This window comes from Parus major, chromosome 22, assembly GCF_001522545.3.
Source record: "Parus major isolate Abel chromosome 22, Parus_major1.1, whole genome shotgun sequence".
Lineage (NCBI taxonomy): Eukaryota > Metazoa > Chordata > Aves > Passeriformes > Paridae > Parus > Parus major.
Window position 1 is genome coordinate 1,556,894 of NC_031790.1, and position 27,877 is coordinate 1,584,770.

The 27,877-nt window shown below is 45.8% G+C and overlaps 1 protein-coding gene across 4 annotated transcripts; it reads right to left on the minus strand.

Annotated features, from left to right (window-relative positions):
- Positions 1-15,473: 15,473 nt before the first annotated feature.
- On the minus strand, positions 15,474-27,611 carry BNIP3L (BCL2 interacting protein 3 like). Of its 4 annotated transcripts, XM_033519404.1 has the most exons (7): positions 27,439-27,550; positions 24,198-24,525; positions 22,895-23,081; positions 22,333-22,405; positions 20,962-21,065; positions 20,024-20,173; positions 15,474-15,950 (listed from the first exon to the last, which is right to left on the minus strand). In XM_033519404.1, exons 3-7 carry the CDS (start codon positions 23,059-23,061, stop codon positions 15,839-15,841), a joined length of 606 nt encoding a protein of 201 aa, XP_033375295.1. In that variant the 5' UTR covers positions 23,062-23,081; positions 24,198-24,525; positions 27,439-27,550; the 3' UTR covers positions 15,474-15,838. The 4 variants fall into 4 exon arrangements, with proteins under 4 accessions (XP_033375295.1, XP_033375293.1, XP_033375294.1 ...); XM_033519402.1 differs by lacking the exon at positions 24,198-24,525 and having other exon boundaries at positions 27,439-27,611; XM_033519403.1 differs by lacking the exons at positions 24,198-24,525; positions 27,439-27,550 and adding an exon at positions 26,977-27,159.
- Between the last annotated feature and the right edge of the window lie 266 nt (positions 27,612-27,877).

Genomic DNA, 27,877 nt, shown 5'->3' on the forward strand with positions numbered 1-27,877 from the left:
ACAGAGATAGAGGAGCTCAAAGTCAGCCCTGAGAGCGCTGGCTGAACCTCCCAGCTCTAGTTTATCCTGCCAAAACACCACGGTAAGCTGCTACCTCCCCAGAATGGCCACCAGCGTTCCCTCCTGCAAAGATGCAGCTGGACAAAGGTCCCAAATTGTCCCTCTTTGTGTGCCACGGACACACGGCTCATCGTGGAGCGAGCACAGACAAAGGAAGAAAGCTCACAAAGGAACCCCCAGCTAAAAAGCGCCGCGCACTCAGGGGTTAAAAGGGAAAGCGAGGATGTTTGGAACAGCAGGGCATCAGCTGGAGCCGGCACGGAGCCTTTCCCACTGCCATTCATAACAAAACCAGGAGGCAGAAAGTTACTATAGCAATGGCAGCAGAACGCAGCTCCTCAGAGAGCTCCTGCAGACATCGGGGCTCTGCCTGTCCTGCGAGCTCCCACATCCAGCATCCCCTCCTCTCCATGGACTGATCACTGAATTTCAGCTTCAACCACACTCCAACGAGGCCCAGCTGAAGACCGAGCACCACCATCCACCCCCTCACTCTGCAGGTGCTCAGCAGCCAAAAAGTCACCCCTGGCTGCACAATAAAAAGATTGGGCTCACTTTATATGACAAAAAGCACAGGGCAAGGAAACCATCTGTGGTGCAGAGCCCTCCCCTAATGCCTTTCCCCGGGCAGTTTATCAGCTGTGGCTTTATCCACTTGCAGCAGGTTAAAGCTGTGCTGCAGGTGGGCTGTGATCCCTGGCCAGCAGTGGGACAAGGTGTGACAGGGAATTCTCAGGTACCCAGGGCCAGCTCCAAACCTGGCCATGGGGTTCCTGCAGAGCTGGACTCGTCTCTGACTCTGTGCCTGCATTTGGCACAACTTCAGCAGCACCTGGATGGGGCTGGTGTGAGATGGATTCAGCTCCAGGGGTCACAGTTTCCATATGTGCTGGGGCAAAGCTGAGCCCATCTCCCAGCAGGTCCCATTGTCCCCACACAAACACGGGAAAGCACCGGGGAATGCTCATCCAGAAGGACTGACTGGGACAGGGAGCAGCCCCCTGCCATTGTAAGAAACCCCAAAGCCCAGGTCTGGTTCAGATACATCCACACAAGATCCTCTCCCTACTCCACAGATCGTTCCCCAAAAGCCTAAAACCACAACTTCTGTATTGACCAGGAGAGATGCTGAAGGGATATTCGGTGAAAAGAAAGACATGACCAGCCAAAGAACATCTTGGTGTGAATGTCAATCAAAGCAGCCACAATACCTGTTCACCCCTGGGGCTTTTACCAGATGATGGGAACACAAAACTGCCTTAAAACACTCCTTGTGTCTCCCTCCTGCTTATCCCCATGTCCAATCGAGTGATTAAAATCAGACCCAGAGGAATTTTCCCATTCTGGGAAGGTTTTGAGCTGCATTTCCCCCCCTCTATTAATAAACATTTGCTGGCTGAGTTCTGCCACAGATTCACAGTGTAAAAACAGAGCAGACTGGGACTACTTTTGCCAAAAAATCTTGCAATCTCTATTTTCATTTCTGGATCTGCAGAACCAGCCTCTTTCACCACTTGTGAGGCAATGACCCCCCAGCAATGACCATCCATCCCCACCTGGTCCAGCTTGCACACAGCACCACCAACACCTGCCAGATGATTTTGTCTGCCTCACACATCTCACCTTGTCTTCCCTAACTTTCAATGCTGACCATTCTGCACACGAAATGGGGGGCTGCTGCAAGCACTGATTTCAAAGGAGGCCACGTTGCCTTGGTTACCCATTGCCAAGCCTCTCCCGAAATCTGCCTTTGCCTTGGATTTGTCCTGTTTCCCGTGTTACTGAGGAATTTCCTCTCTCAGACAGCTGGACTTAAACGAATCAATGAAATAAATAAAAAAAACTGAGGGAAATGCCCTGGGATGTGCCTCATTTGTGAAGTCTTGTACAAATCTCTGTCAGAAACGAGAAAATCAGCAGCAGAGGAGGCACTGCTGTGCCAGTTTGACCACAGAGTAGCTTTCAGAGCACTCTAGGCTCAGCCCATGTCCTGAGGAGCTGGAGCTGACCCAGCTCTGCTGCCCATTGCTGGTGAGACAGAGCTAAAGCTGGGGCATCACTGGTGCTGACTGTGCCCAAAGCCCAAATCTGCGCAGTCCAAAGAAGGCAAGGGAGGAAATCACCCCTTTGTGATGATTTTACAGAGGGGACAGCAGGATTTTCAGGGTTGGCAGGTCTGAGTGTTACAAGCAGGTCTCCAGCAAGGGGTGGGGGGTGTTGGCACAGGGACTCGCACCAGGGTGGGTTCGGGGTGCTGAACACCCATCAGCACAGCACAGACCAAATCAAACACCCAAAGCACAGAGATTCATCAGGGGCTGCCTTTGATAAACAGACACACTGAGAAAAACTTGGAAGTGTCAGTGGGTAAATCCAAAGAAGACGAAGCCAAATCCAACAAAAGCACTTTCTGTTCACTATCCTCCTGTTCCTAGAAACCAGCTATTTTCTGTAGCCACAGTTAAAAATAACACCTGATTAAAATTTTCAACACTGTCTGGGAGAATTGAATCAGAGCCCACTAAAATGTTAATACTTACTGAGAAAGGTCTCTGCATTCTTCTGCGTAGAGAGTAAGTTAGATTTGGTTAATCCCATTTTTGGATAGTACAGGCAGCATTTTCAGCACTGTGAACCAAAAAGTTATTCCTATCTATGTTTATGATATTTCTAATTGTCAGATCAAGTGAAAATGATTTAGGAATGTAAAATAAATAAGATATCCTGCAGCACTCCTGCTCCACCTATGTTGAGTTGCAAAGGCCACCTTAAGGCTTTCAGTGTTGAATCTTAATTGGATCTTCCAGACAGAAACAATCCACTCCTCACACAGGAGTGCCAGTAAGGAGAAAGAAAAGGACAAGGAATTTTAATTGCACTGTAACCCTTCCTTCTTGCAAACACCACATTGCAGGGACCTAACAGAGTAGAACCAAAAGCAAAATTCGCTGGGAACCTCTCAAAAGAAAACACATTAAAATCCATCCATAGATGAGTCTCCAGGCAGTTGGCCATGCTGTTGTTTAATGTAGGAAGTAATATAAATTAAACCATTTGTCACTTCTAACTGAAAGGGAAAAAGGGAACCAGCCAATTTGTCAGCAGATTTTGCCTGCATCATAATTGCTGTATCCATCTTTGCTGCCTCTCCATGCCCCAGCACAGGCTCCAATCTCTCAGCAGTTCTCACACTCAGCTTTGTTGCTGGGAAAACGTTTCAGTCTGTAGTTCATATATCTTGATGAGAGGCCTATAAATAGACACCATTTTCTGCTCTTGTTCCTGGGCTGTATCCATCACCCTGAGCAGCAAAATCACCTTTCAGCACTGCAGCAAGTCAATGGTTCTCCACTGCAGAGCACCACAGAGCCACCCTGCTCACCAAAACCACCTGCAGCTCCTCAGTCCCATCAGGAGCGGTCCTGATGTCTCCACAAAACACTCAAGTTGCCAACAGGCTGCCAACCCCAGTTCCTGACAATCCAGAGATTTCCTTGGTAAAGATTTGCTGAGTGGATTTGAGACCCAGCTCCCACTGGTGCTGCCCCAGGAGAGCCCTGCTGGCCACGAGGAGGAGTTGGGAGGATGGAGATTGGGGATGAGCTCTCAGGGACTTGCTGGACCCTGGCAGAACCTCCCACCCCAGTGAACTTTGGCAGTACTGTATTCCAAGCCTGGGCTATGGAATTGTGTCCATTTACATTATGGAATCCCAGAATGGTTTGGGTTGGAAAGGACATTAAAGGTCATCCAGTGCCACCCCTGCCATGGCAGGGACACCTCCCACTGTCCCAGGCTGCTCCAGCCTGGCCTTGGGCACTTCCAGGGATCCAGGGGCAGCCACAGCTGCTCTGGGAATTCCATCCCAGCCCCTCCCCACCCTCCCAGGGGGGAATTCCTTCCCAATATCCCATCTAACCCTTCCCTCTGGCAGTGGGAAGCCATTCCCTGTGTCCTAGCCCTTGGAGAAACTCTCTCATATTTCTTTTAGGTTCCTTCAGGCACTGGAAGGCCACAGTTAGGTCTTCCCAAAGCTTCTTTTCTCCAGGCTGAACAATCCCAGCTCTCCCAGCCTTTCCTCCCAGCAGAGCTGCTCCATCCTGGAGCCTCCTCTGGACTCTGTACAACACCTGCTCCTTCATGGGGCTGTGGAGAGCATTCCCAACTCTTCCCACAGCTTTAAAGCAAAGTTTAAGAAGTTCATAGCTAAGAAACTTTACAAGCATCTTTTATTTGTGACCATCACGATGGCAGAGTCCCAGTAATTCCCAAGGCGGAATTCCAAGGCAGGGCAGCCAGGCCTAGGTGGAGCAGTTTAGCTGTGCTGCTCCTCCAGGTTGCCTTGGGAATTCAGAGGGGGTTTGTGTGTGTGTGAGGGTGTTCTGCAACCCTTGTGAAAATCAAATTGCATGTTTTCCTTGTGCTTGTCCCTGATTGCCCCAGTTAATGAGTTTTTAGTGCACTGAACCCTACGTAATACATTGCCTAATAAAATGAGAGTAATTAATCAATTATCCAAAAGGGCCCAGCTTTTGATCGTTCTTACGCACTTCTGGCAGCAGCCAGGGTCCTTTCCTCACTCTCCTGAGGAACCTCCCCCTTCAGATGATGTACTGGACACAGTGAGGGGCCTCTCTGATGGGGTGAGGTAGCTGCTGGCCACACTTTGTCCCTGCTGTGTGGACAAACTCTTGGCCTTGCTGCCACTCATCCCTCACCAAGCTGCTCTCAAGTCTCCAGCCAGGACCACACTGGGGAATGCAGTTATCCTGGAATGGAAGGGACCTTAAAATCATCCACTGCCACCCCCTGCCATGGCAGGGACACTTTCCACTGTCCCAGGCTGCTCCAAGCCCCAGCCAGCCTGGCCTGGGACACTGCCAGGGGCAGCTCCAGCTGCTCTGGGCACCCTGTGCCAGGGCCTCCCGACCTTTATTCATCTGCGCTGGCTCAGGACAACCTTCTTCATCAAAGCTAAGCCTTGCTGAGCTCCCTGTGCTGCCACAGTTTGAGTTTCCCACTCCCACTGCAGCTGTGTGCACTGTCCATGGAAGTGCAAACCCCCAGCACAGCCCCCAGGCTCCAAACACATCCCCTAAAACATTGCTTGCTGCAGCTGCTGGGACAGAGCTCTAGGAGTGTCTGCTGCTCCCTCCTGGCTCTTCCCTCAGACTGTCTCCTGCTGCTGTGCTGACCTTGGCAGAGGCCAAATCTCTCCTCTTATTTCAGTCCACTGAAGCTTCTGACCTTGTTTTGTGTTCCCTCCTCAACTCAGGCTGCCCCTCTGTCGTGGCAGCACAGCAGTCAAAGCCTTGCAAGTCATCCCAAAAGAGGAACTACTGCAAACAGCCACACTTTGTCATTTACTCCTTACAGCTGAGAATCACAGAACTAAAAAATGAACTCATGCTCCTGCAGGAGCCTGTGAGGAAAAAAGGATTTCTTCCACCTTAGTGACAAATGTTGTTTCGTTTCTAGTGGGGAAAGAAAAGGAGAAATCACAAGCAACCTCCGAAATCATCTTGCCAAGGTTCCTCCACACCTCACAACATATTTCCAAAACATTTTGGGAGTTGATGTTCTCTGCTGAACTCCACAGTGAACAGCCGAATGTTCTTTGCCTGGGATCTTTGTGGATGCTGAAAACATGCAGGTTTCTTCTATGTTTTCAGGGTATTTTTTTTGTGGAAATATAAAACAGCACCTGCATGGCCCTCCAACCTTAAAACCTGGGAGGAAGGAAGGGAGTAAACCTTGGATAAATTAAAGGAATAGAAGGGACTTAAATATCAGACTTCCACTGAAAGAAACCTCACTGTAATTTAGGCAAAGATCATCACAGGACTCCAGACCATTCCATTTCATTCAGCTATGCCTGAATAAACCTGAATACATCAGGGTCAGGCCCTGCCAGAACAATTCATCCAGACTCTGAGTCATTCTGCAGTGCCCTCCTTCCACTCGCTCGCAGACAGAGCAGAGGCTCTGAGCTGGACCTGCCCCATCAGGAGATCTGGAGGCTCTGAAACCTCCAGGTCTTGATAATTCCATTGGATTCTGAACAAAACAATCCTTCACCCCTGAATTAACACCTAAGCATAGATAAACTCAAGAGGAGCCCAGCCCCAGCCACAAGTCTGCTCAGGGAGCAGCAAGCCGGTGCAAACAGCCCCACATTCCAGACTGGGTGGATCCCCCTGGGGTTTGGAAATACCGGGTCTGACAGCCCGGCTGCAGTGCTGGAGGGCAGCACCTTCCTGCCAGCCTGCTTGTTTCCCTTGGCATTTCTGGACCTGCAAACCCAGGCAGGACCCTGGAAATACCAACTGGGAGCAGCCCAGCACTCACCACCACTGTCAGGATCTTCTGAAGATCCTGATATTCAAGGGAATATTCAAGAGAAATCCATTGGCCAGATGCCCATCCTGACAGGAAAAACCCCCAAGCGTTTACTGCAAGGCTTTCAAAAGTGCTCAGCAATTAGTGAGGCCCAAACTCCTGGCGTGCCTGCCTCCAGCAGGCTGTGCATCCAATTTCCTGGCACATGGGAACAGAGACGTGTTCCATGGCAAGGAGACACAGGTGTGATCCAGGGAAGGAAGAAGGTTTTGCTCTTTTATTTTTCTTTATTTCCTCATCCTCCTATTGGAGGGATAGGACAGCTCTGCTGTGAGGAAAAGTTGAGTGAATTGGGATTGTCTAGCCTGGAGAAGCTTCAGAGTGATCTAATTGAGGCATTCCAGTTCCTAAAGGGGCTGACAGGAAAATGGAGAGAGACAATTTACAAGGGATAGAGTGCCAGGACAAGGGGGAATGGCTTCCCACTGCCAGAGGGCAGGGTTAGATGGGATGGTGGGAAGAAATTCCTCCCTGTGAGGGTGATGAGGCCATGGCACAATCTGCTCAGAGGAGCTGTGGCTGCCCCTGGATCCCTGGAAGTGCCCAAGGCCAGGCTGGATCAGCCTGGGACAGTGGGAGCTGTCCCTGCCATGGCAGGGGTGGCACTGGATGGGCTTTGAGGTCCCTTCCAACCCAAACCATTCTACAATTTGTCAGACAGAGACCCTGAAAGAGGGAGAGGAAGCCACTAAAGAAGGGGCTCAGCTGAAGGAACTTTAAAGTCCTGAGAGACCCTCAGGGGCGACAGAGCGTGGATTGCTCTGCTGAAGCTGAGAGAAGAGAAGCTCAAGGGCTCTGCCACAGCCACTTCAAAGAGTTCACCTTCCTCAGTAAACCCAGGGGCATAACAGATTCTAATCTATCAGGATATACTTGCAATTTTCCCTATAAATTCTTGGAAAATTACCTTTCTGAAGCAGAGCTATTTTAGCACTCAGCCAGTGAAAGAAGAGCCCAGAACAAGCTCAGGGCAGTAATTGACTGAGCCAGGAGATGCTGCTGAGGCTGGAGCTGTTTGAAAGCACCTGGGAAAGCACAGACACAAAAAGCTGCTCCTTGGTTAAATGCAGAGAACTCCACATCCCTCTTGGAACAAAGCTTGGAGTGGCAGAGCTGGGAGGATAAATACAGCTGCAAGCCAGGGAAAGCAACAGCGAGACCTTTGGCAATACAAACATTTTGGGTGATTGCTCCCTGGCCAGGGAAAATCAAAGGGAGGCAGAGGCAACACAGGTCAGAATATTTACCAGCACCCTGCAAGAGACTAAAGCTCAGACACCTAGGACAAACTTTAAATTCAATTTATGTGTAAATAGCCTTATACAAGTCTGTTATCCCACCCTACAGTGTTTATAGAGGAAAAACACAGCTCGAGAAAGCAGGACCTGGTGAGTAACACACAAGGCTGTCCAGGCTGCTGTGATTAAATGCTTTACAGAAGCATCTTTAGGCCAAATCCTATTCCTTATTTCCTTGTCTGAGCATAATGCTACAAATGTGCATCACACCTTCTTCTTTGCTCCAATGACCACGCAAAGAGATACAGATTTTACTCATTTTATATCCCTTCATCTTGAGCCAAATCTCCTTGTTCTTATCCTCGAAGTGAAACAATATAGTCTATGCACTGAGGGAAATTCTCTTTTATCTCAAATTATCCCTCATCTCAGGAAAAGGGAAAAGACACCACCAGAATTGCAGACTTCCCTTGAAATATTCCAAATAGGAACAGTAAAATATTTCCACAGCTGTGAAAAAATACAGAGTCAGTTTTACCCAAGTTATAGGTGATTTTTTAAAAAAAAAAGCTTAAAAAAATTATAAATTGCCACTAGTCACAAGGGAAATATGTCTTTTCTTCATGTTACCCAGAATCAACACACACAAAGGTCATATGATGAAGAATCAGTGTCCATTGATTGAATTTTTTTAAAAATCAAGCTGGGATGAGAGAAAAGTGTGGTTTTCCAGGGAAGATGCTGCTTTATCAAGAAGGGCTGCAGCAGCTCCTGGTTAATCAAGCTGCTGAAAGGTTAATTATCTGTCAGAACACACATGGGGTGGGGAAGATCCCTGTGAGCAGTTGCTAGGGAGGGGAGGCTCCAGAACAAAAGGCAGTGGGTGCTCGGGGCAGGGAATCTCCATCCTGGGTTAGGGAGGGAGGCACCTGCAGGGCACGTGCAGGGCCAGCACCGGGCTCGATGGTCCCTGTGGGTCCCTCCAGCTCAGCACAGCCCATGGCTCTGGGATTATGTGAGCAGAGCCGGGCTGGGAGCACCCTGTGCCCACGGAATGCTGCCACAGGCTGGGGCACAAACCAGGCACAGCAGAGACAGCTGCCAGCTCAGCCTGCAGGGCTCTGGCTCTCTCCCCATGACCTGCAGCAGGACACTGGGAGCTCAGCCTGGCCTGCAGCGGGCTCTGGGGATGGAGGAGAGCTCAGTGTGCTCCAGCAGGCTCTGACTCAGCTCCAGAGAGCTGCCCTGGGCAGCCTCAGGTCCCACAAAGGACAGACAGTGCACAGGGACCCTGAGCCGTGACCCTCATCAGTCCAGCTCTGATATTCCACACACACCTTCGCTTGGTGCTGCTGAATTTGCAGCTCCCAGTGAAGGTGCGGCACAAACTGGCCTTACTGGGACTCTAACCCAGCCTGTCCAGAAGCCTCAGCCTCTCTTCCTCATGCTTTAAACCGGTCTTCTGACAGATGCTGATGCTGGAAAGCATCCACTGCTCCTTTGGGACCCTTGGAGGAGCCTGGGCTGTGACCCAGCTCGAGGACATTGCCACAGGAGCCCTCTGGCAGCACAGTGAGGGCACGGCCAGCACGTGTGCAAGTTCAGCTCTCCTGCACCAGGCAACTCAGCCATCCCAAAGCTGCTGTGCCAGGCTGTCAGCAAACCCAGGCAGAGATGGGAAAAGCAAATCTATTTAGGCAGATTTTAACAGGTTGACCAAAAACCCATAGAAACTCCCTTCAGGAAAAGGGAAAAGCTGGTTGAATATAATGGAAGCTCTAAGGAAGAAAGCAGCCCAGTGCATGTGAAGGTTAATCAAGCCCCACTTCAAGTCAAAACATGAAGGTATTTACTGGTGTGTTGGAGAAAAGGCTTCAGGAGGTTTAAATTATCCTGTCCAGCCCATATTCTAATGGCTCTGCCTGACCCCCAGAGATCATTGCTGGGTTTCTGGCTCACTGCCCTGCTGCATGTGATAAAAGCATTTGGGGCTTAGCAGCAAGGTTTTCATGGCTCTCCACGGGAGGCCTGGGCAGGCTAGGGGAACAATGTACATTTCCTTGCTGGTAAGAATGTCGGGGGACAGATTTTATACCAGGCAATGAGAGGGAGAGGACCAGCAGCATCAGTCATCCCACTTGGAATCGCTCATAGCCTGTGCACAGGGGTGTCCAAGGCTCCACCTCCCCTGCACAGCAGAGTTTGGCACAATCCCTGTTTGGTTCACACCAATAAACTGATATTACAGACCCTCTCCAGTGAGGCTCCATGATATCAACTCACTGCAGAAACCAGGCAATGCCTCTTCAGATCCTGACCCTCATGGCACAGCTCATGCAGGATCCCCATTGCCTGATCCCACTGAATAAACATGGTGTTGTACTAGAGATAAAGGTGAAATATTCATTTTAGCAAAAACAGAGATTAAAAATATGCTCACTGACACAGCAAGCTGACACATCCAGTTCAGTAATTTAAGACTAAAGACCATCACCTCATTATCTCCCTAAGATATGGCCCAGAAAAGCAGCCCATCAGAAATCATGGAGCTCCACACAAATTTGAGTCTCACAGGAATATTCCTCTATAGGAATATAAATTCAGTAATTGCTTCATGGGTCATTAAATCTGGTTTTAAAAGCTAAAACAGACATAGCATATAACTCAAAACGAATCACACCAGAACAGGTCAGAGAGCACACATTAGCATGCAATTGGCTGACACTAAAATTATCCACACTGGCTGAGAATTTGGAAAAGATATCCTTGGTATTTGGGTTCATTACATGAAAGGATTATAGAAATCCTTTGCTTTTAACTAAGGTAATTAACACCTTCCCACAGCACATTAATATTTCCATTTTACAGATGAGGACTGAGTCACAAAGACTTTCCTATGGCCAGTATCAAGTCAGGGGCATAAAGGCACCTGCTGCTTCAAGTACTCGTCCTGTGAGACAAACACACAATTCCTATTTCTAGCCCAATTAAAAAACAAAATCCTGAGCACTCGGAGAAGATCAAATCCAGCAGAAAGGGATGGAGAGCAAAATAAACTGGTAAGAAAAAGGGGAAGTTGTGCAGCCTGTGTGGTTGTGGCTGTGCCAATTATACAAATTATGCAAATGTGATGCTCAGAGAGGTGTGTACAGCAGCAACAACATACAAGTGCTTTGGGGCAAAAAACACATGTTCCCATGTTTGGAGCATTCAGTATCACAAATCCCAGCCAGAGCGACAGACACGGGCTGGGAGGAAATATTTTCTGCCTTTTCTCCTGCTTTTCCTACATTTATGCAGTTATCTATTCCTGAATGGTCCCAACTTCTCGTTCCACTGCATCTCCCTTCCTCCTGCACTCAGCAGCGCCAGGACCCCCGGCAGCTCTGCCTGCTCCTCACAAACCTCCCAACTCGTGCCCAAACGCTGAAATCCAACTCCCCCCTCGGATTTCACATTCCCTTCGCTCCGGCTGCGCTGCTGGGAGGAGCTCTGGGGATTTATCTCGCAGGAGGGGATGGGAGGCTGCACTTCCAGCATCTCTTTTCTCTTGTTCTCTCTCTCAGACCGTTCTGCCGGGAAAGAAAAGCCCCCGAAGAGAGTGTGGTGTGGAGGCTGCCAGGGTGACATCACGGATGGTGCCACCGCAGGAGCAGCCAATTGGGGAGGGTGAGTCCCTCTCACCTAGCACAGGAGCCTATGGGAGAGTGCTGCACTCGGCAAACAGTGTTCCTACGATGCTGATCTTGCCACTCCTCCTCTCTCTCCGCTCCCCTCTCCAGCCTGAGTGCACACACACACACACACACACACACACACACACACACACAACACACACACACACAACACACACACACACAACACACACACACAGCACAGGCACAGCAAAAGCCGGTGTGTGAGCGCCTGGCAGCTGCTGCCACTGACCCACACCCATCACAGCTCCCTGCTCCTGCTGGAGCCGCAGGTTTGTTCAGGGATTTCAGTGGCAGGAAGAAGCTTCCTCCTCCTCCTAGTCACTGATGATTTTAACTCGTTGTTGTAACAGCCAACAGGCTTTGGGTTTCTATCCTAAATGGAGTAAAAGCAATTCAGCTCCAGCCAGAGAGCCCAACCAGGCCTGCAAGGCTGTGGAAAGACAGCAGAGAATTGAAAGGTGGGGCTCAATAGGTTCGAGCTGTGCCAGGGGAGGCTCGGGTTGGACAGCAGCAGGAATTTCCCCATGGAAAGGGTGGTCAAGCCTTGGCAGGGACTGCCCAGGGAGGTTTGGAGTGCCCAACCCTGGAGGTGTCCAAGGAAGGCATGGAGGTGGCACTCGGAGCTCCGGGCTGGGGACAGGATGGGCATCGGGCACAGCTGGGACTCAATGATCCTGGAGGGCTTTTCCAACCTCAGTCATTCTGGGATTCTGTGCTCTGCCTTTCCCTGGTACCTGTGAATTTAATTAGACAAGACCTAATTTTTAGCACACAGAAACAAAGCCCAGCAGCAGACTGGGGCAAACTGCAGCGCTTGCAAGTGCACCCTGTCTACACCAGAGATCCTCACTGCAGCTGCTGCCTAGGAGGAAATGGGCACATAAAGCTCTTTGTGAGCTGAAGCTATTAAAGCAATTTGTAGAGATCTCTTCTACCTGTCAGACAGTGCTCTTAAAGCAGCAGCTGTAATTGTCTGCTGCTTCTCACTCTGAAATGAAATGACAATCGGCACATTGTGGGAGCAAGGCTGGGGTGTCTCCTGGTAGTGGTGCAGCCTTCTCATGTGAGAGAGCAGCCAGGCTCTCTGGGAGAATCCTAAAGGAGACTGTTGTACACACAGCTTCAAACCCAACTAACTCCCAGCACCTAAAAGTCTAGTGAGTACAAAGAGATTTTTATGTCCCATTCTTTGCAAGAAATATCTGAGCACTGCTTCAGCTCTGGCCAGCCCTCACACACTTACAAAGGCTTTAATTCTGACTTTGCAAAGATGAAGCTGAAAAATGCACCTCTGCGTATCCATTTCTGACTCTGACAGGAACTTTGTTCCCATCTTATCAGGATTTATAAAAGTATCTGTATTTTCACAAAGACTGCTGTAACTGGAGCTGGCTCAATAAGCCCAGCAGCAGAAACGCTCTGTCCTTGCCAGGCCTGGGCAGCACAGACAGACCCTGTCCGGCCCAGCAGGGCAGAGTCTGCAGCTCCTTCTGACCTCCCATCTGGAGGAAATTGCACTGAGAGCAATTCTGTCTTACCCAGCACCACCAGCAGTAAACACTGCTCACAAAGCATTCTCCAGGCCTTCAGGAGGAATTCTCAGACAGAAAAATCCAGAATGGTTCCAGATCTGGAATACTGATTAGAGTGCATCCCCCTCTTACCTATAAACAGGACAGACCACTTCAGAGAATCCTGGAATGGTTTGGGTTGGAAGGGACCTTGAAATCTCATCCCCTCACACCCCCTGCCATGGGCAGGGACACCTCCCACTGTCCCAGGCTGCTCCAGGCACATTCAGCCTGGCTTTGGGCACACACAGGGATCCATGGGCAGCCACAGCTCCTCTGGGCACCCTGTGCCCACCCTCATGGGGAAGAATTTCCTCTGTATACCTCACATAAATTTCCCCTCTTTCAGTTTGAACCCATTAGTCCTTGTCCTAGCACTGCAGTTCCTGAAAAATGGGAAACTTCCTTTATATATTCTCTGTATATGTCTCTATGTATTATCTGCATATCCTTTGTTTATATAAACATATATTTCTACATTCCTCCTTCCTTGGAGGAGAAAGCAAAGCAGTGGCCCCTGAATGCCCCTGGGCTGTGCCAGCTCCAGTCACACACATCAAGAGTTCAGTGCGAGACCCGGAGCTCTCCCAGCACCCACACTCCTCCCTGAAGGAACTGCAGGGCTCCTGGAACCAGGACACACACACAAAACAGGCCAGTGTTTTGTCCCAGAGCTCCCCAGGACAGAGCTGCGGACTCCAAGAGGCTCGAGGTGTTAGAGCAGCAGGGGAAGAAAGGAAGGAGTGCAGGAATGTCACAAAGCAGGGGGGAGAACATCCCAGCCGTGCCCTGCACGGTGAGTCACAGGAATAATGCAAAGGCAGAAGAGGATTTCAGCCAGCAGCAAGGTGCAGAGCAAGTGTTTTTGTTGTTCCAGCTGCAAAATGAAGATGGTCCCACAAAGCTCCTCCCAGCACCTGAGGGGCCCCTGCCTGCTCCTGGCCACAGAATGAGCTGGAAGAACCAGGGCTGCAGTCTGTGTCTGAAATTCCACCATCCATTGTTTACATCATGCTAGGTCATAAACTCACGCAGCACTGTTGAAATAAATGAGGAATTATTAATTTTTTTATAAGGAAAAGAGGAGCAAGGAATATGTCTCACTCAACATCTTCCATTTAAAGGTTTTTCTATTGATAAATTACAATCTCCCAGCCTGTATTTAGATGCAGGTTACATGCCAGAAGTCAAAGGCTGTGAGAAGATTGGTCTTAAAACAGTTTTTCATTAAAACACTTATTAGAAGACACAGGAAAATGCACCTGAGAGTCAGAGGCTACTTGATCTACCATAGAAAGGCATTCCAGGATCCAGGGGCTGAAATTTAAACTCCAAAGTAAAGAGAAGTTAAAGGTGGAACAGCTCAAGGCGTAGGCTCAGCACAACTCCACACAGACAGCTTTGCAAGGATGTGTCCTAAATTATACACCTTAATACACTGCAACAACTTCAACAGCTGTAGGACTATTCCCTTTTTTATAAACACCAGAGTAAAGCATTTTCTGGCCTTAAAATTCACTGATTTGTCTTCGGACAACAAACAGCAAGTTACGCAAACTGCACCACTAAACAAAAGAAAATATCTAAACAAACTTCCCAGTCTTATCAGAAAAGTGTTAGGAAATAGTTTAAAATAGAAAAATGCCTGTTTCCATCCTCTCAGTTCTCTGGCAGCAGCTCAGAAAATTAAGTCATGGTTACTTTCCTTCCTGGAAAAGCACCCCTCGCTCTCCCCCTAATGTCAGCACTGCTCCTGAGTCAGCTCAGCTCACACCGGGCAGGGCACAAAGAGGGACCTGATGAAGTGGAAATTAACTGAGCTTCCTCTTTTTCATGAGGATGCTATATCCAGCACGAGGTTTTTCAGGTTTTTGTTTTGTTTTGAAAGTGTTGGTTGAACTACAGGGCATAGGTCAGGGATCCCAGGGGTTTGTTTTGGTTTTCAAGGCCCAAAGCACAAAGGAATCTTCATAAATCACAAACACAAGGCAAAGATCCTACAAACACTTGCAGGGAATCAGGGCTTCACTTTCAGATGGAATTTTTACAGGTATGCACACGCACTAAAGTTTTTATAGTGATATTATATTATTATTATATATATATTATATTTATATGTTTTTAAAGTGAACTTTGCCATTAAACAATTCAAATTCTAAGCTTTTCAGATGTGTACAGTGAAGCCTGAATCCAGTGAAAGGACGACTCAATATCCCACCACTGACCTCAGCCACAGAGCACCTGGAGATTCCCTCAGGTCAAGGTAGAAGGGAACTTACCTACAATCTGATATTCTTGGACAAGAATGAAAAGAAACTTCAAGACAATCCTCAACTCCATCAAAATGTGATTTACATCAGAATAATCCCAGAGAAAAGAAATTGCTGCCTTATGCAAGGTGACCTTGTATTTATTCTTGCATTACAACTAAAAAGGTTTTGAATAAATTCAAAAGTTCAGGCCCAAGTTTCACTGTGAGTCCCAGAGAGAGAGAAACTTTCTGAATGTAGGGTTTATAATTTTCTCTTATGTATCTGCAAAAAGAAAATCCCATTTACACAAAATTCTGGATTTACAGATCAAAAATATACAAAAGAATAACTAAAATGGATGGCGCCAGTAATCAGAATGGTGCCATTCCCACCTAGAATGAACAACTTTCCTCATGATAAACAGAAATAACCCGTGCTCTTGAACCAGGAACATGGAGGCAGATTAACAATTAGGGTTTATGTCCCTTACTCTTTAATCTGCAAATTAAACACAATTAGGAAACAGAAAAGAAATACAAGGAATACAATAGAGTTGACCAATCATACAAAATCTCAGCAATTCTACTTTACATTTCATATACCACAACATTATTTTCCTTTCAGAGTTTTCCTGGACAAGGTGCTGGAGGACTTGGAGAAGGTACACAAGGCCAACCAAGGGGAACATTTTTATTAAGCGCTTCAGGAAATGAAGCGGATGATCCCAGGCCACTAAAAAACTAAACAAAAACAAACCCAAGCAACCTTTAAAAAAAATTATTCCAGTCTATACAATGTTCATGTCACCCAGAACAAAACAGTTCCATAAAACATCTTAAAAAGCAAACCTGTAAAGAAAAGGAAAGAAAGACAAAAGAAAGGCGCAGCATGAAGCAAATTCAGACAACCACTTTTGTGAGAGCTTTAATGGCACAAAATGTTTATAAGCTACAACTTATACATGTAAACTGTATATAATGTTACAAAGTGCTAACTAATTTATGAAGAATGCATAATCACTTTGGCTCAGTTAACTCCAATATTTCAACAAATGTCAATTAAAAAATTTGAATTTCTAACAATCTTCAGCTTTCACTTTTGAAAACAGTAAGTAAATATGCATTTGCTGCAGTTAGGTCAGCCTGCATCTTTAATGTGCGAGTTTATGCATTTTTTCTTGATCCTATTTACAAATAAGTCTAGGCCAGTTTTCACTGAATGTAAGAAAAATGAAGCCTACTTTTTTATTTTTTGTTTTTTCGTCCAAAACTGTAAACAGGTATAAAGCTTTTTAAACAACATTTATCTTAACAAAACTTCAACTCTCAATAGTTGAAACCCCTTTTTGAATGATACAACACTCTGTTCCTGTTCATTGTAAAACTTTCCTCCAAAGCTTAGAATAGGGTCTCAATAAATACTGCATTGTATCCCAGGCAGTGTTACAGTGACCACGGGGCATTCCTCAGCTCTGGGTTTCACAGGTTTTACTCCAAATATCTTTTAGTGGTCTTGATACTCCAGCCACAAGCTTGCACTGTTATTTATCAGATATTCTGGAGAATTACCTTTTCATATAGAAAGGGGTAATTTACTAGGTTTTTCTCTTTAAAAATGATTCCCTACTTAGTAAAAATCTCTTTTCCTACTACTCCAATTTCATACAAAACAAGGTGCTGGGTTAGAACTGAAAGTGGTCCAACCTTTCTCCCATCCTGTCTGATTTTAGGGCTGTAAAATGAAATATTTGATGCTCTCTAAAATGCCCTCCACCACGTTCCCCTGCCCACCCCCACCTCTGGGTGAAACCCAATATCCACACCCAAAACAAACCCGCACTTGTGGGCAGCTCAAGCGCCACTAAGTATTCACAAGTAAAAGAGAAAAAAGCAAATTACTCAAGAGGATTTGTTGTTCACCCTGAAAGCATTCTCTGACAGCGTTCAGAAGTAAAGAATGAAAATAAATAGCAGTGGATTCACACTTTACTTTTTCACTTCCTGGGAGCTAACCAAATCTCAGCTGGGGTTTAGCTTCTATGCATCAATTGGTTCAAGCAATCACTGCTCTATCAAATAATCAACTTTATAAAGTCTGATGCAAGCAAACAATTATAGGTAGCTGTTTTCTCCAAATGGCTGACTAGATTTTCTTATTTTCTACAAGTCAGCCTACTAAAGTTTTTATTTAAATGAGATTTTTGCTAGTCTTAAAATTAGCATTGGTTCCCTAAATACTTAGTATTAAAGTCTATATCATATTTTTATATATATATTTATATATATATATAAAAAGAGTATTCTATCCTTCAGAGTTCATGCTACATGTTCTGAAATCCAATAAAATCTATTTAAGGACGTGACTGTCCCGATGCTTTGTAACAATTTGGTACTAAAGCTTCACATTTTGAAAAGAAGTGTCACTGAAGGAGGACAAGGCTTAATGTTCCCTAAGATAAAAGTTCAACAATATCAGTGAGAAATCTACCCTAACATGAGACATCACAAGTGACTTTCAGGTTCCAAGTATCCCCAAAAAGGAGATTGTACAGTAAACAATGAGAGAGAGGAATATTGAAAATTCATTTGCAGAAGACATTTCAGAGCTTTCACGACTTTTGAACCTTTATGCACCTGCAAGATTGTCCCCCTTAAGGATGAATCAAACACTTTTCCTGCCAGATCTCCGGAGCTGTAAATGGTTCCACAACAAACAGAATCATTTCCTTTTACACAGAGCCTACCTACACTACAGCTGTTGGGTTTTTCCTTAGTTTAGAACTACTTTGAAAAGGAAAATTTCACATTGAAAATTTTCCCTTAACAGGTAAAGAAAAAAAAAGCTTCTTCACATGCAAACAATGCAATTTTTCTAATAATTCCTAGGTATCAGACAGGTTTTCCTACAAGGAATAAGGAGCTGACTTCATAGAAAAGACAAGATTACAACAATTACCTAGTATTAAAATATGCTGATGGATTTAGTTATCCTACTTTCAAATTTATGCAGTCTTTGCCTCCTGCAATTCAAATGGTGTCTGTTAGCCAATAAAAGGGGCTGAGTAAATTCCCCCCAAAAGCTGATTTAAACTGGATCTTTATTGCCAGTGATTTCTTAGTTTATTCCATAACCAGCTTCTTTTTTTACAGAAGAAAAACTCTTCCATTCCAATCAGTAATTTCCTTCCAAAGAGACTTTCATCACCACCATGCAGTCAACACTTAGACCATGCACAGCTGCAACCAAGGTCAGGTTGCACTAAGGAGGCAACAGCATCACTGATAAAATTAAACTTGCTGGTGGCATTTTGCATTGAGAGAAGCCCTTGCAACATTGAGACAGTTGTAAACTCCATCCAGCAACTCTGACGTGTCTTGCAGGCCAAGAGGCAGGGGAATGGGAGAGAGGGAAAGAATGTGGATAGCCAAACACCTCAACAGAGTTCCAACACAATACTGAATTCCAGAGTTAGCAAAAACCTGGATATGGAAGGAAAGGGTGAAGTCAGGGTCATGCTTAAAATGGTCTCAAGTCAAATGTACTAAATGAGACAGTAACACCTTCACAGGTCACGTGGGGTCCAGGTTTGCTCTCCATGGTTCAATAAGTGCTGGCTGAAGGTGTGGTCAGGCGCTTCCCAATGTAGATGCTGAAATAAAAAGGATATTGTATTGCACAGGAATACTCCCTGCTTTCCCACAGTCCCCACACACCCAGCTGCTCTAACCCCTCTCTCGAGTGTGACATCAATCCACAGACTTGACTTCTCTTCTATAAAATTACTCACAGGGAGGTTTTGCACGAGTCTGGAAGGATCAATGCTCTCAGTACTCACCCAAAGTGGGTTTTCCTCCAGTCCCAGGCTCATCTGAAAACCCCAATCCAAAAGCTTTTGTGTTTTGAGTACCTGACACAGCAACACTCCCAGACAATTGGGGTGAAACAAATCAAGTGCTGCCTATAGAGAGGGGGGTGAGCTTTGAAACTCTGAGTATTCAGGATCTACGCAAGCACTGACCACAAGCAAGATTTAAATCATTGCAGAAAGAGACAATTTTGCTGTAGTATAAATATCTCACAGTACATTCTATCCTAATTTACTTGATAGTTCACAAGAATTTAAAGAGACTTTAAACTTCACAAAACCAAGCACAAAGCTAAATAAAACCACGTTTTGAGTCCATGCTATTGCCCCATCCCAGAAGAACATAAGGTGGATAAACAGAATGTAAGGATTTAGACAAGGTGAGAGATTACGTGGGATTATACAGGCAATGAAAACACTGCTGAGCAGAGACACAGTTGATCTTTCAGGACACATCCAATATTTCATTTCTCTTACTCTAAGTACTCCTACCTAGACTTTCAGTTCCATCATAATGCAGCATTAAACTGGAAATTACAGAGTTTGTGCCACACACACCACCTCAGAATCATTATTGTACAGTGTAGTTTCATACTGGGCAGTAAAAGTTATTTTTCATCTATTCCAACTTTCCCCTTTATAACCTGAAGCATTTAAATGGAAGGCACATAATCAAATTGCACATGTTACAACAGCAAAGGTTATTTGCAAACTCATCCATGCATATTCAATATAACTTGATTTATTCTAGAAATAAAGCACATTAAAAATTTTAATGCAAATTTTTAATTGTTGGAAAGTTTTCCTGCTTTTGTAAAAGTCCACCAAGTTTGAGTGAGAGGAAAAAATCATTTCTCTGGAAAAAACCCTTTTCACAGGACCTGACATTCAAGCAAAGTGGAAAAGCAAAAGCTGAAGTGAGAATTAGGTTAATACTTACCCTAGTCCCAGAGCCAAAACATGAGATATGAACAGAGATGGAATGAAAACCTTAAGAAATTCTGCAGAGAAAATGCCACCTTTTTTCATTGCTCCACTTTTTCTCATACTTAGAGACACTGAACGTTTAGGATGTCTGAAATGGAATTCCCTGGAAGAAGAGGGGGAGGGGGGAAAAATTCAACAAGACTTTTTTATTTCTTTCCTTTTTTTCTCACTTTTTTTTGCACACAAATGCACAGATCTCTGTAGGAACCTTTTTTTTAAAAAAGTACAAAGAGCTAGAGATCAAAGCCCGAGATCCCTTACACAGAGTAAGGAATCAAAGGTAATAAGAGGAGGGATTGTGGAGAGACCACTTACACAGACAGTATAGACACAAAGGGAGCAGGAGCTGCAGAGAGAGGTAGGTCCGAGAGAGGGAATTTCAGGATGTGATTTGTTAGCAAGAGGCCTCATTTTTTGTTCCAAACACAGATACAGAAGTCTGCCAGATTTAGACAGCATCCTCTATTTTAATAAAAATGCTTTGCATTCAAGGATCTCAAGGTTTCCCCTTCCGTGGATGAACATTACATATTTTACATAGAAAGAAAAAAAGGGACAGAGAATTTAGGAGACTTGCTCAACACCCTTCCATTCAATAAGCCAAGACTAAATCCCATGAATCCCAGCTCCAAGTACCCAGCTCTCCCATTAACTGTAATTTTGTCAAGAAACCTTGCAATCAGCTTGCTGTGGCTTTGTATCATCTTCAAGTCATTCTGTTGCTATTTTGATTTTCAGACTTCATTGTTTTGATCTTTTTAGCGTCCCCACAGAGAAATCAATGAAATCAATCTCTTCCTAAGACGAACTTATTTTGATTGTGACGATCCTTTCCTTTGCCTATTCATTGAAATATATTAATATTCATTAAAAACCCAGAGTTGAACTCACTTGGGAGGAATGTTTTCAGGCCTACTTGACCAGTCTGACACCCAGTCTGCACTTTTCTTCAGAACTTCCAATTCTTTCTCTCCTTCTACTGCTTCTTCTTCAGACTGAAACACACAGGGGACAAGCCTTGTAACACTCAATTAGCTCCTCCTCAGGGTGTTAAATTGAGAGTGACAACAACACTGGTGACACGATAGGCACCAAATGGTGGCACCTGATAAACGAGTAAGTGTTCTGGGACTGCTGATTATTTCAAAGAGATTTGATTTTGCCAGCAGTAGTCAGGAAACCACAAATTCTATTAGTATATTCAGGATTTCCACGTCATTGCAAGCTGTTTGTTTTTTTTAACTAAGAAAAACAAAGGATTATTTTAATCCTAAATGTAATAAACCAGAACTGTGCAAAAAATATTTACAAATGGAAAAAAAACATTAGGTTGATGGCATTCCATTGAAAGTCCACAGAATATGACTAAAAGCATGGGAAGTCAAATAAAAAGGTTTTAAAACCAGTATTTTGACTTTTTAAAGGTGTTTTTAGTAATTTAAAATTTGTATTACTTGCAACTAGTGTCTTCTACTGGGTGAATCCCAGATGCAGGAGGGAAAGGCAACTCGCTCTAATTGTATATAAAGATTTAACTTCACATCAATAGATGCAACTGTTACCATATAAGAAAAGAAATAAATCAGGAAGAGTAGAGAACACCACTGACTTTGACTTAGTATTAAAACAATCTCCTGAGTGACTCTTATTTTAATAAGATAAACCACTTACAACATTAAATGAGAACCACAGCAAACCCAGAGGTGATCAAATAGCACAGGCACAAGTGAGATGCAGAGCTCACCAACACCATCATTCAGACCCTTTTGGCTCTCAGGGCAGAGCTGCAACAGTCCCAGGTCTTTGACAAAATTAAATGCAATCTTTCATTCTTCCAGGAATGCTTTTTATTTATACTGCTGAAGACAGCAAATTCTATGAAATGATCAAACTAAGAATTCAGCATTAGTCTCCTCTCAGTTTGTGTTATGGAGATTACTCAGTGTCATGTGAGTGTCTGCACAGCAATCACTGAACACCCTGAAATCTTGGGCAGAAATATCAACATTTCAAACCCAGCTCTGACACTCAGGGCCAGCAGGGTTACACAGTAACATGATTGCCAGGAAAGAGACATTTCTCAGTTGTACACATGGAGATTTGCTCTTCCCTCACTCCAAAACTACTACTCCCTAAGTGAAATTTCAATTAAAACAGAATTTAAGTCTTTTGACATCACAAAGAGCTTGTTCTACCCTTCAACCCTAGATCAAATATCCACAACTTACAAATGTATAGTTTAAAAGTTAAGGAAGAAAATACCTGAGAACTACTGTCTTTACTTGTGTGCATTTCCACATCAAAAGTTATCTGTCCATCATCTTGAGGTGACGGGCTAAAGAAAAATTGATTTTGTTATGTCATTTTGTCAACAAAAGCATCATCAGTGTAGATAAATCTCAGCTGAATCATTTACTCACGCACTTCTGGACATTATTCAGCTGAGTTACAGACTGCACCACCCTTCAGATCCCAAATACCAGCATTAGAAAGTCTTCCCAACCCCCCCATCGTTTAGATTTTTTTTAAATTTATAATCCTACCTTTCTCACAGTGTTGACAGTTGCTCCCTAAAGCAAAGAAAGCACTGCCCAAAAGTTCAGCTGCTACAGAAAAGATGCAAATCCCTTTGTTCTTGTAGGGAACACTGCCAGTATTGTGAATTACATGTGTTTTTGTATCATTACAAGTGGAAACATCACACAGTTACCACGAGCCAGCAACTATTCCAAATACTGGAGCACAACAGACTTATTCCCTGAGAAAAAGCTTCACCCATCCACAGGACAATAAATTGCAGGCAGAGTAGCCAACACTCCTTTACCTGTCACAGTGGGAACTACCTCTTGAACTGCTCTGTCCTGACTCGTGCTGGGCATCCAGGAGGATTTTTTCCATGTCTCCATTGTGGATGGAGGAGGAGGACGGGACGTGCTCCAGGCCCCCGTTCTTGCCGTTGCCGTTGTCGTTGCTGTTGCCATTGCCGTTCATCTGCAGCTCCACCCAGGAACCTGTGGGGCAGCCACACGTCACCCCACGGACACCCCAGCACTGAACACACCTTCAGTTTATCAACTGCCCCCAGAGGGAAACACCGTCATGCTGGGCTCAGATAACACCCCTGACCTGGGAGCTCATAAACACAGGACAGAGGCAACAGTGACAGCCTTCTCCTTTCATCAGCACGAACTCCCCTAAAAGCTGCAGTGCTGCTCCCTAACTCTGGAACTGGTCAATAAAACATTCCCTTTCTCCCCTGCTATTAACACTTTAATCAGCCACATCTTTCTGCAGCTTGGAGCTGTAATTAATTATGGCTCTACATTCCTTTCTCAAACAGAATTTTCATCCCTATGACCCCTACTACAAAACTCCCCACGTGCAGCTTTATATTCTCCTTTCCTTTACTTCCAAAGGCCTTGGATCAATCCCTGATTTTTCTATACATGCCATTCTCAGGTCCCATTCAGCTTGCTTTGCCCTGGCACAAACATCTCCCAGAAACCTCCCGTTTACTGGTTTTTTTTGACATTTTTTGGGTAGTTTTACCTATCAGACATCTACATGTGCACTGATATTCAACAAAGAGCAAGAGTGTACCACAGATGACAAGAGCAGCTGCTAAAAAGTTCACACACTGTGTAGTTAAAGTGAGGATTTTTAATTTTAAATGTATTTATTTATATTTTATGTACAGATTAACTAAATATGAGAGTACTGATACATTCCTTAGTTGTTTCAATTGGAAACTAACAGGTTTTTGTGCTATATATCACCACAACTCCTATGTAATTTAGTTTATTCCACCCGAAGGCAGGCACTTTCAGAGATTTTTTTTGTATTTGGCTGACTATTTTTTAAAGTTTGGACATCTTCCCCCATGAGTTAAAAACATCCAAGTAAGAAAAGAAAACCTGAAGTTACAAATATCACATCTGAAACTACTTTTTGAGCATTATTTGTACAAGTTCTACATTTTAGCACTGATTTTTGATTTCTGAAATACACCTGGGAGTGCCTGTACTTATTTTTGTAGCATGGTTTTGTCTCTGGGAGCTCTATCAGTGGCACAGGAAGGGATGTTTAATAACAAGCCTGTTTTCAATTTGATTTGGTGAAGAATTCACCTTTAGCACCAATTACTCAGGATGCCATGACAGTGATGTCCATGGAAGCATCACGCTCTGGTGGTTCCCATGCCGGGTTCCTCAGGCTGGATTCACAAACAGGGAATTTTGGGAGTGCACAGGCACCAGCTCAGCACAGAACATTTGGCTTTTCAGACAACCAAGTGTTAACTGCTAAGAGGCAGCTTTGCTCAGTCAGCATGAGACAGAGGCTGTGTTATTCCAGATTGGTGATGATTGCTGCTGTCTGAATTCCTAAATAAAACAACCAAACTCTAAGAGCTTCATCAGGAAGGTTGTTCTGCCTTGCAGCAGCAAGAGGCCACACCTGCAAAAAAGCAGGTGGCAAATGCAGTTAGCAAGTGGTCAAAAGTTAGGTAAAAAAATGCTTTGTATTCCCCAACAACCACTTCTGGCTATTGGAAAAACAGGACCTGCAAAGCCATCTATGATTAAAAAAATCAGCAGAGGGCAAAGGTGCGAGGGGATGTGTTCCTCTGACACTGGAACACCCAGTGGATGGTGATCAGATCTCATTACTCTGCCACACAGCTCTAAACCCACCACCACAAATCAAATTTTTATTGATTCACCTCAGGCTGACAAAGTCTGTGTTTATCTAAAACACACCGTGGCCGTAGTAGGAAGAAATCCCAGATTCTCCTGTAGTAAAGAGTCCCTGGGAGCTGAGCAGGAGCTGACATGAGGAGCAGCACGTTCCCAGCTGAGCTCACTGGGAGTGACTCAAAGCACATCCAAGGAAGCATAATCTGCCATCAAGCTGCAGCACGCTCCCCGCTCCCACCAGCACCCACAGCTGCTTTGGGACAGGGAGCAGCGACCACCATGGGCTGCAAGGATTCACCACAGGGACATAAATCTCCATTTCTTTAAAGAGATGGACAGGAATGTATTGGAGAATAAACTGCCCAAATAACAGAGTGGGGTTTGCCTCGAGCTCTTTTGAGAACTGAGTTACATTATTCACCTGCCTGAAAACTTTTAATTTTATCATATTTCTACTTGACAATAGAATAGAAATGTAGCAGAATGAAGAGTGGTAGAATTGAGAGCAATAGAATTAAGATATGTGGCAGCACCTCCTTCCTTTCACAAATCACATAACACACACTCTTTGGAGAAAAAAAAAAACAAACAACCCAAACAACTGTTCATATGAATGTTATTTTTCTACAGAATTGTTTGAGTTTTGGTTTTGCTCTGTGGCTAATTATTTTACTATGAATTTATATATACTGACTTAAATTCTGTGTTTTTCTATAACTTGGTGAACTGCTTTAACAGCAGGAGCTAAACATGTTGAGGAAGATGGGTCTCATTTTGTTTATTCCCTCTGATTTCAGCTGGGTGCATGAAGTGGAGATATCAAAGGCAAGATATAAATTAAATACCAGTATATATTTTATAGATATAAAAATACTCCAAAGTAGAAACTCACAAATAGTCTGAGGCATGATAAACCTGAATAAACTAACAAATATCACTTTTACAATGAAATACAGCATTTAAAAAAAAAAAAAAAAAGAGGGAAAGGAAAAGAAAGCCAACCAGATGCCCACAATGGTAATTATTAAGCAGATTTTCCATGACAGAGCTAAATGGTCTCTTGCTTAAGGTGGGATTTCTTTTTGTCAATATGTAACAGAGCTTTATAATAATTAAAACATAGGAAGCATCTAGAATTCCCAAAGCAAGCGACTTGAGATTTTTATCTCTATGAACCCAACAAAGCCCAGGTTACCAGTTTTATCCCAGCTCTTCTGCCCTCCAAGTGCTAAGGGATCTTTCAATAGAAGGCCCTAAAAACGCATAAATGACACAGAGAACACCATGAATAGGTGTCTGAGCTCATTAGCCTGAGAAGTTCACTGAAAAGCTGAGAGAATGGCAGAAAATGCCCCTCTCCCACCAAAGCATTGTGCAGGGGCTGAACATCTGAAAGCAGCACTAAGCCTGCATGGAGCTGATTGGGTGCATTTATTTTGTTCCCGGAGCACAGAGTGTCCAACATTTCCTCTCCTACCTTGTGCTCAGCTCCTCCAGCAAACACTGAGCTGGAGGAGTGCTGAGCCAGGAGCCAGAGCTCCGTGGGCAGATCGGTCCCGGCTTACAGGGCTCCTCACTCCCATCACCCAGCAGATTAATGAGCCCCACAGAGTTACCACATCACCAGAAATTAAAAATAAAATATACAGGAATCAAATACGGTCATTTCTGATGTAAGCATCAAGTCAGGGACCCGGTATGTGGAAACTTTGACAGCCTAGTTGTTATTTAAGTATAACAGGCCTGAATAATTAGCCAAAATTATTGACTCAGGTAACATTGTTTATGGTGCCATGGTTATCACACGATGCACAATAGCAGCATTATGAAATGGGTTTCAGTCTATTTTCTTTTCATACAATTCCCACTGAGTTATGGAAAAGCAACCAACGAGTTTATTTTGTGGTGAGCTAAACTTCATCGAAAACCACGGAGATTACAGTTAATCATTAATGCAATTTATTCACCTCTTCTATCCTTAAAATTTAGAGATTAAAGGACACACCGAAGGAGCTGTTTATAACGAAGGGAAAGCATTTGCTAAGTAAATACCAGACCCTATAGATGTGCCTTACTAGTGTTATCCCAGGAACAAAAGGATGCAGCAAAGCAGCTGACAGAGATGCCGGATATAGAGGGAAATAGCTCACGTCAGTGCTATTGACTCAGCCACTGAATAAACTCATTCCCACAGCCACGCTCCTCCCCCTACCCCGCTGTATCCCCATCCTCGCTGTTCGGGTAAACTCCGTGTAACCACGCAACGAGCTCGGGCCGCTCCTCGGAGAGCTCCATCGTCCTCAGCCTCCTGCGAGAGGCGGCGGGTCGGGTCCGCTCGGGCGCAGCACCCGGAGCCCGTTTAATCCACCCCGGCGGTGCCCCGCGTCCTCTCGCCTCTCCCGGCCGCGCTCCCGCCGCCCGAGGGGCTGCCCGGGGCCGCGGGTATTCCCGGTGCGGGCCAGCCCCTCCCGGGCCCCGCCGCTGCCCCTCTGCCCCCTGCGGCCGCCGCCGGCACATTTATACCCGCTCCGCCGCCGCCCATTGGCCCCCGGCGGCTCGCGCGGCGCGTCCTCCGCCAATGGCGGCCCCGAGCGGCGCGAGGGGGTCGCGGCCCTCACGGCCCCTCAGGGCCCCCCGCGCCATTCCCCGCCCGCGCCCCCGCGGCCGCACTCACTGTTGAGGCCGGGCTCGCCGTGCGTCCCGTCCGCCGGCGGGTTGTTGTTGTTGTTGTGCTGCGGCGGCTCTTGAGGGCTGGACATGGCGGCGGCGGCGCGGCTGAGGCGACTGAGGAGCCGCTGGGGCAACAACAACAAACCCGGACTCCGTTTCGGGCCCGGCCGCCGCGCCCCGCCCCCTCTCGCGCTGCGCATGCGCGGCGCGCGGCGCTCCCGCCCTCCGCCTCCATGGCGCGACCCGCGCCCGCGCACGTCCCGCGCGTGCGCAGGGCGGGAGCGGAGGGAGCGGCGGCGGCGGCGTGAGGGGACGGGATGCGGGCAGAGCGAGGGGTAGCGGCGGCCGGGCTGCGAAAGCGCTCACGGACCACCGAGTCCGACCGCTGGCTCATCCCAGCCTGTCCCCAGCCCAGAGCTCCGAGTGCCGCCTCCAGCCCTTCC

Excerpts from the sequence above, each read along its gene's own strand:
- BNIP3L (XM_033519402.1), bottom strand. The coding sequence starts at position 27,523 with ATGTCCAGCCCTCAAGAGCCGCCGCAGCACAACAACAACAACAACCCG. Across the intron at positions 23,082-27,438 it reads CGGCGAGCCCGGCCTCAACA|GTTCCTGGGTGGAGCTGCAG; the intron begins GTGAGTGCGGCC and ends GCTGCCCCACAG. Across the intron at positions 15,951-20,023 it reads GTTTTGGCTCTGGGACTAGG|TGGCCTGGGATCATCCGCTT; the intron begins GTAAGTATTAAC and ends TTAGTTTTTTAG.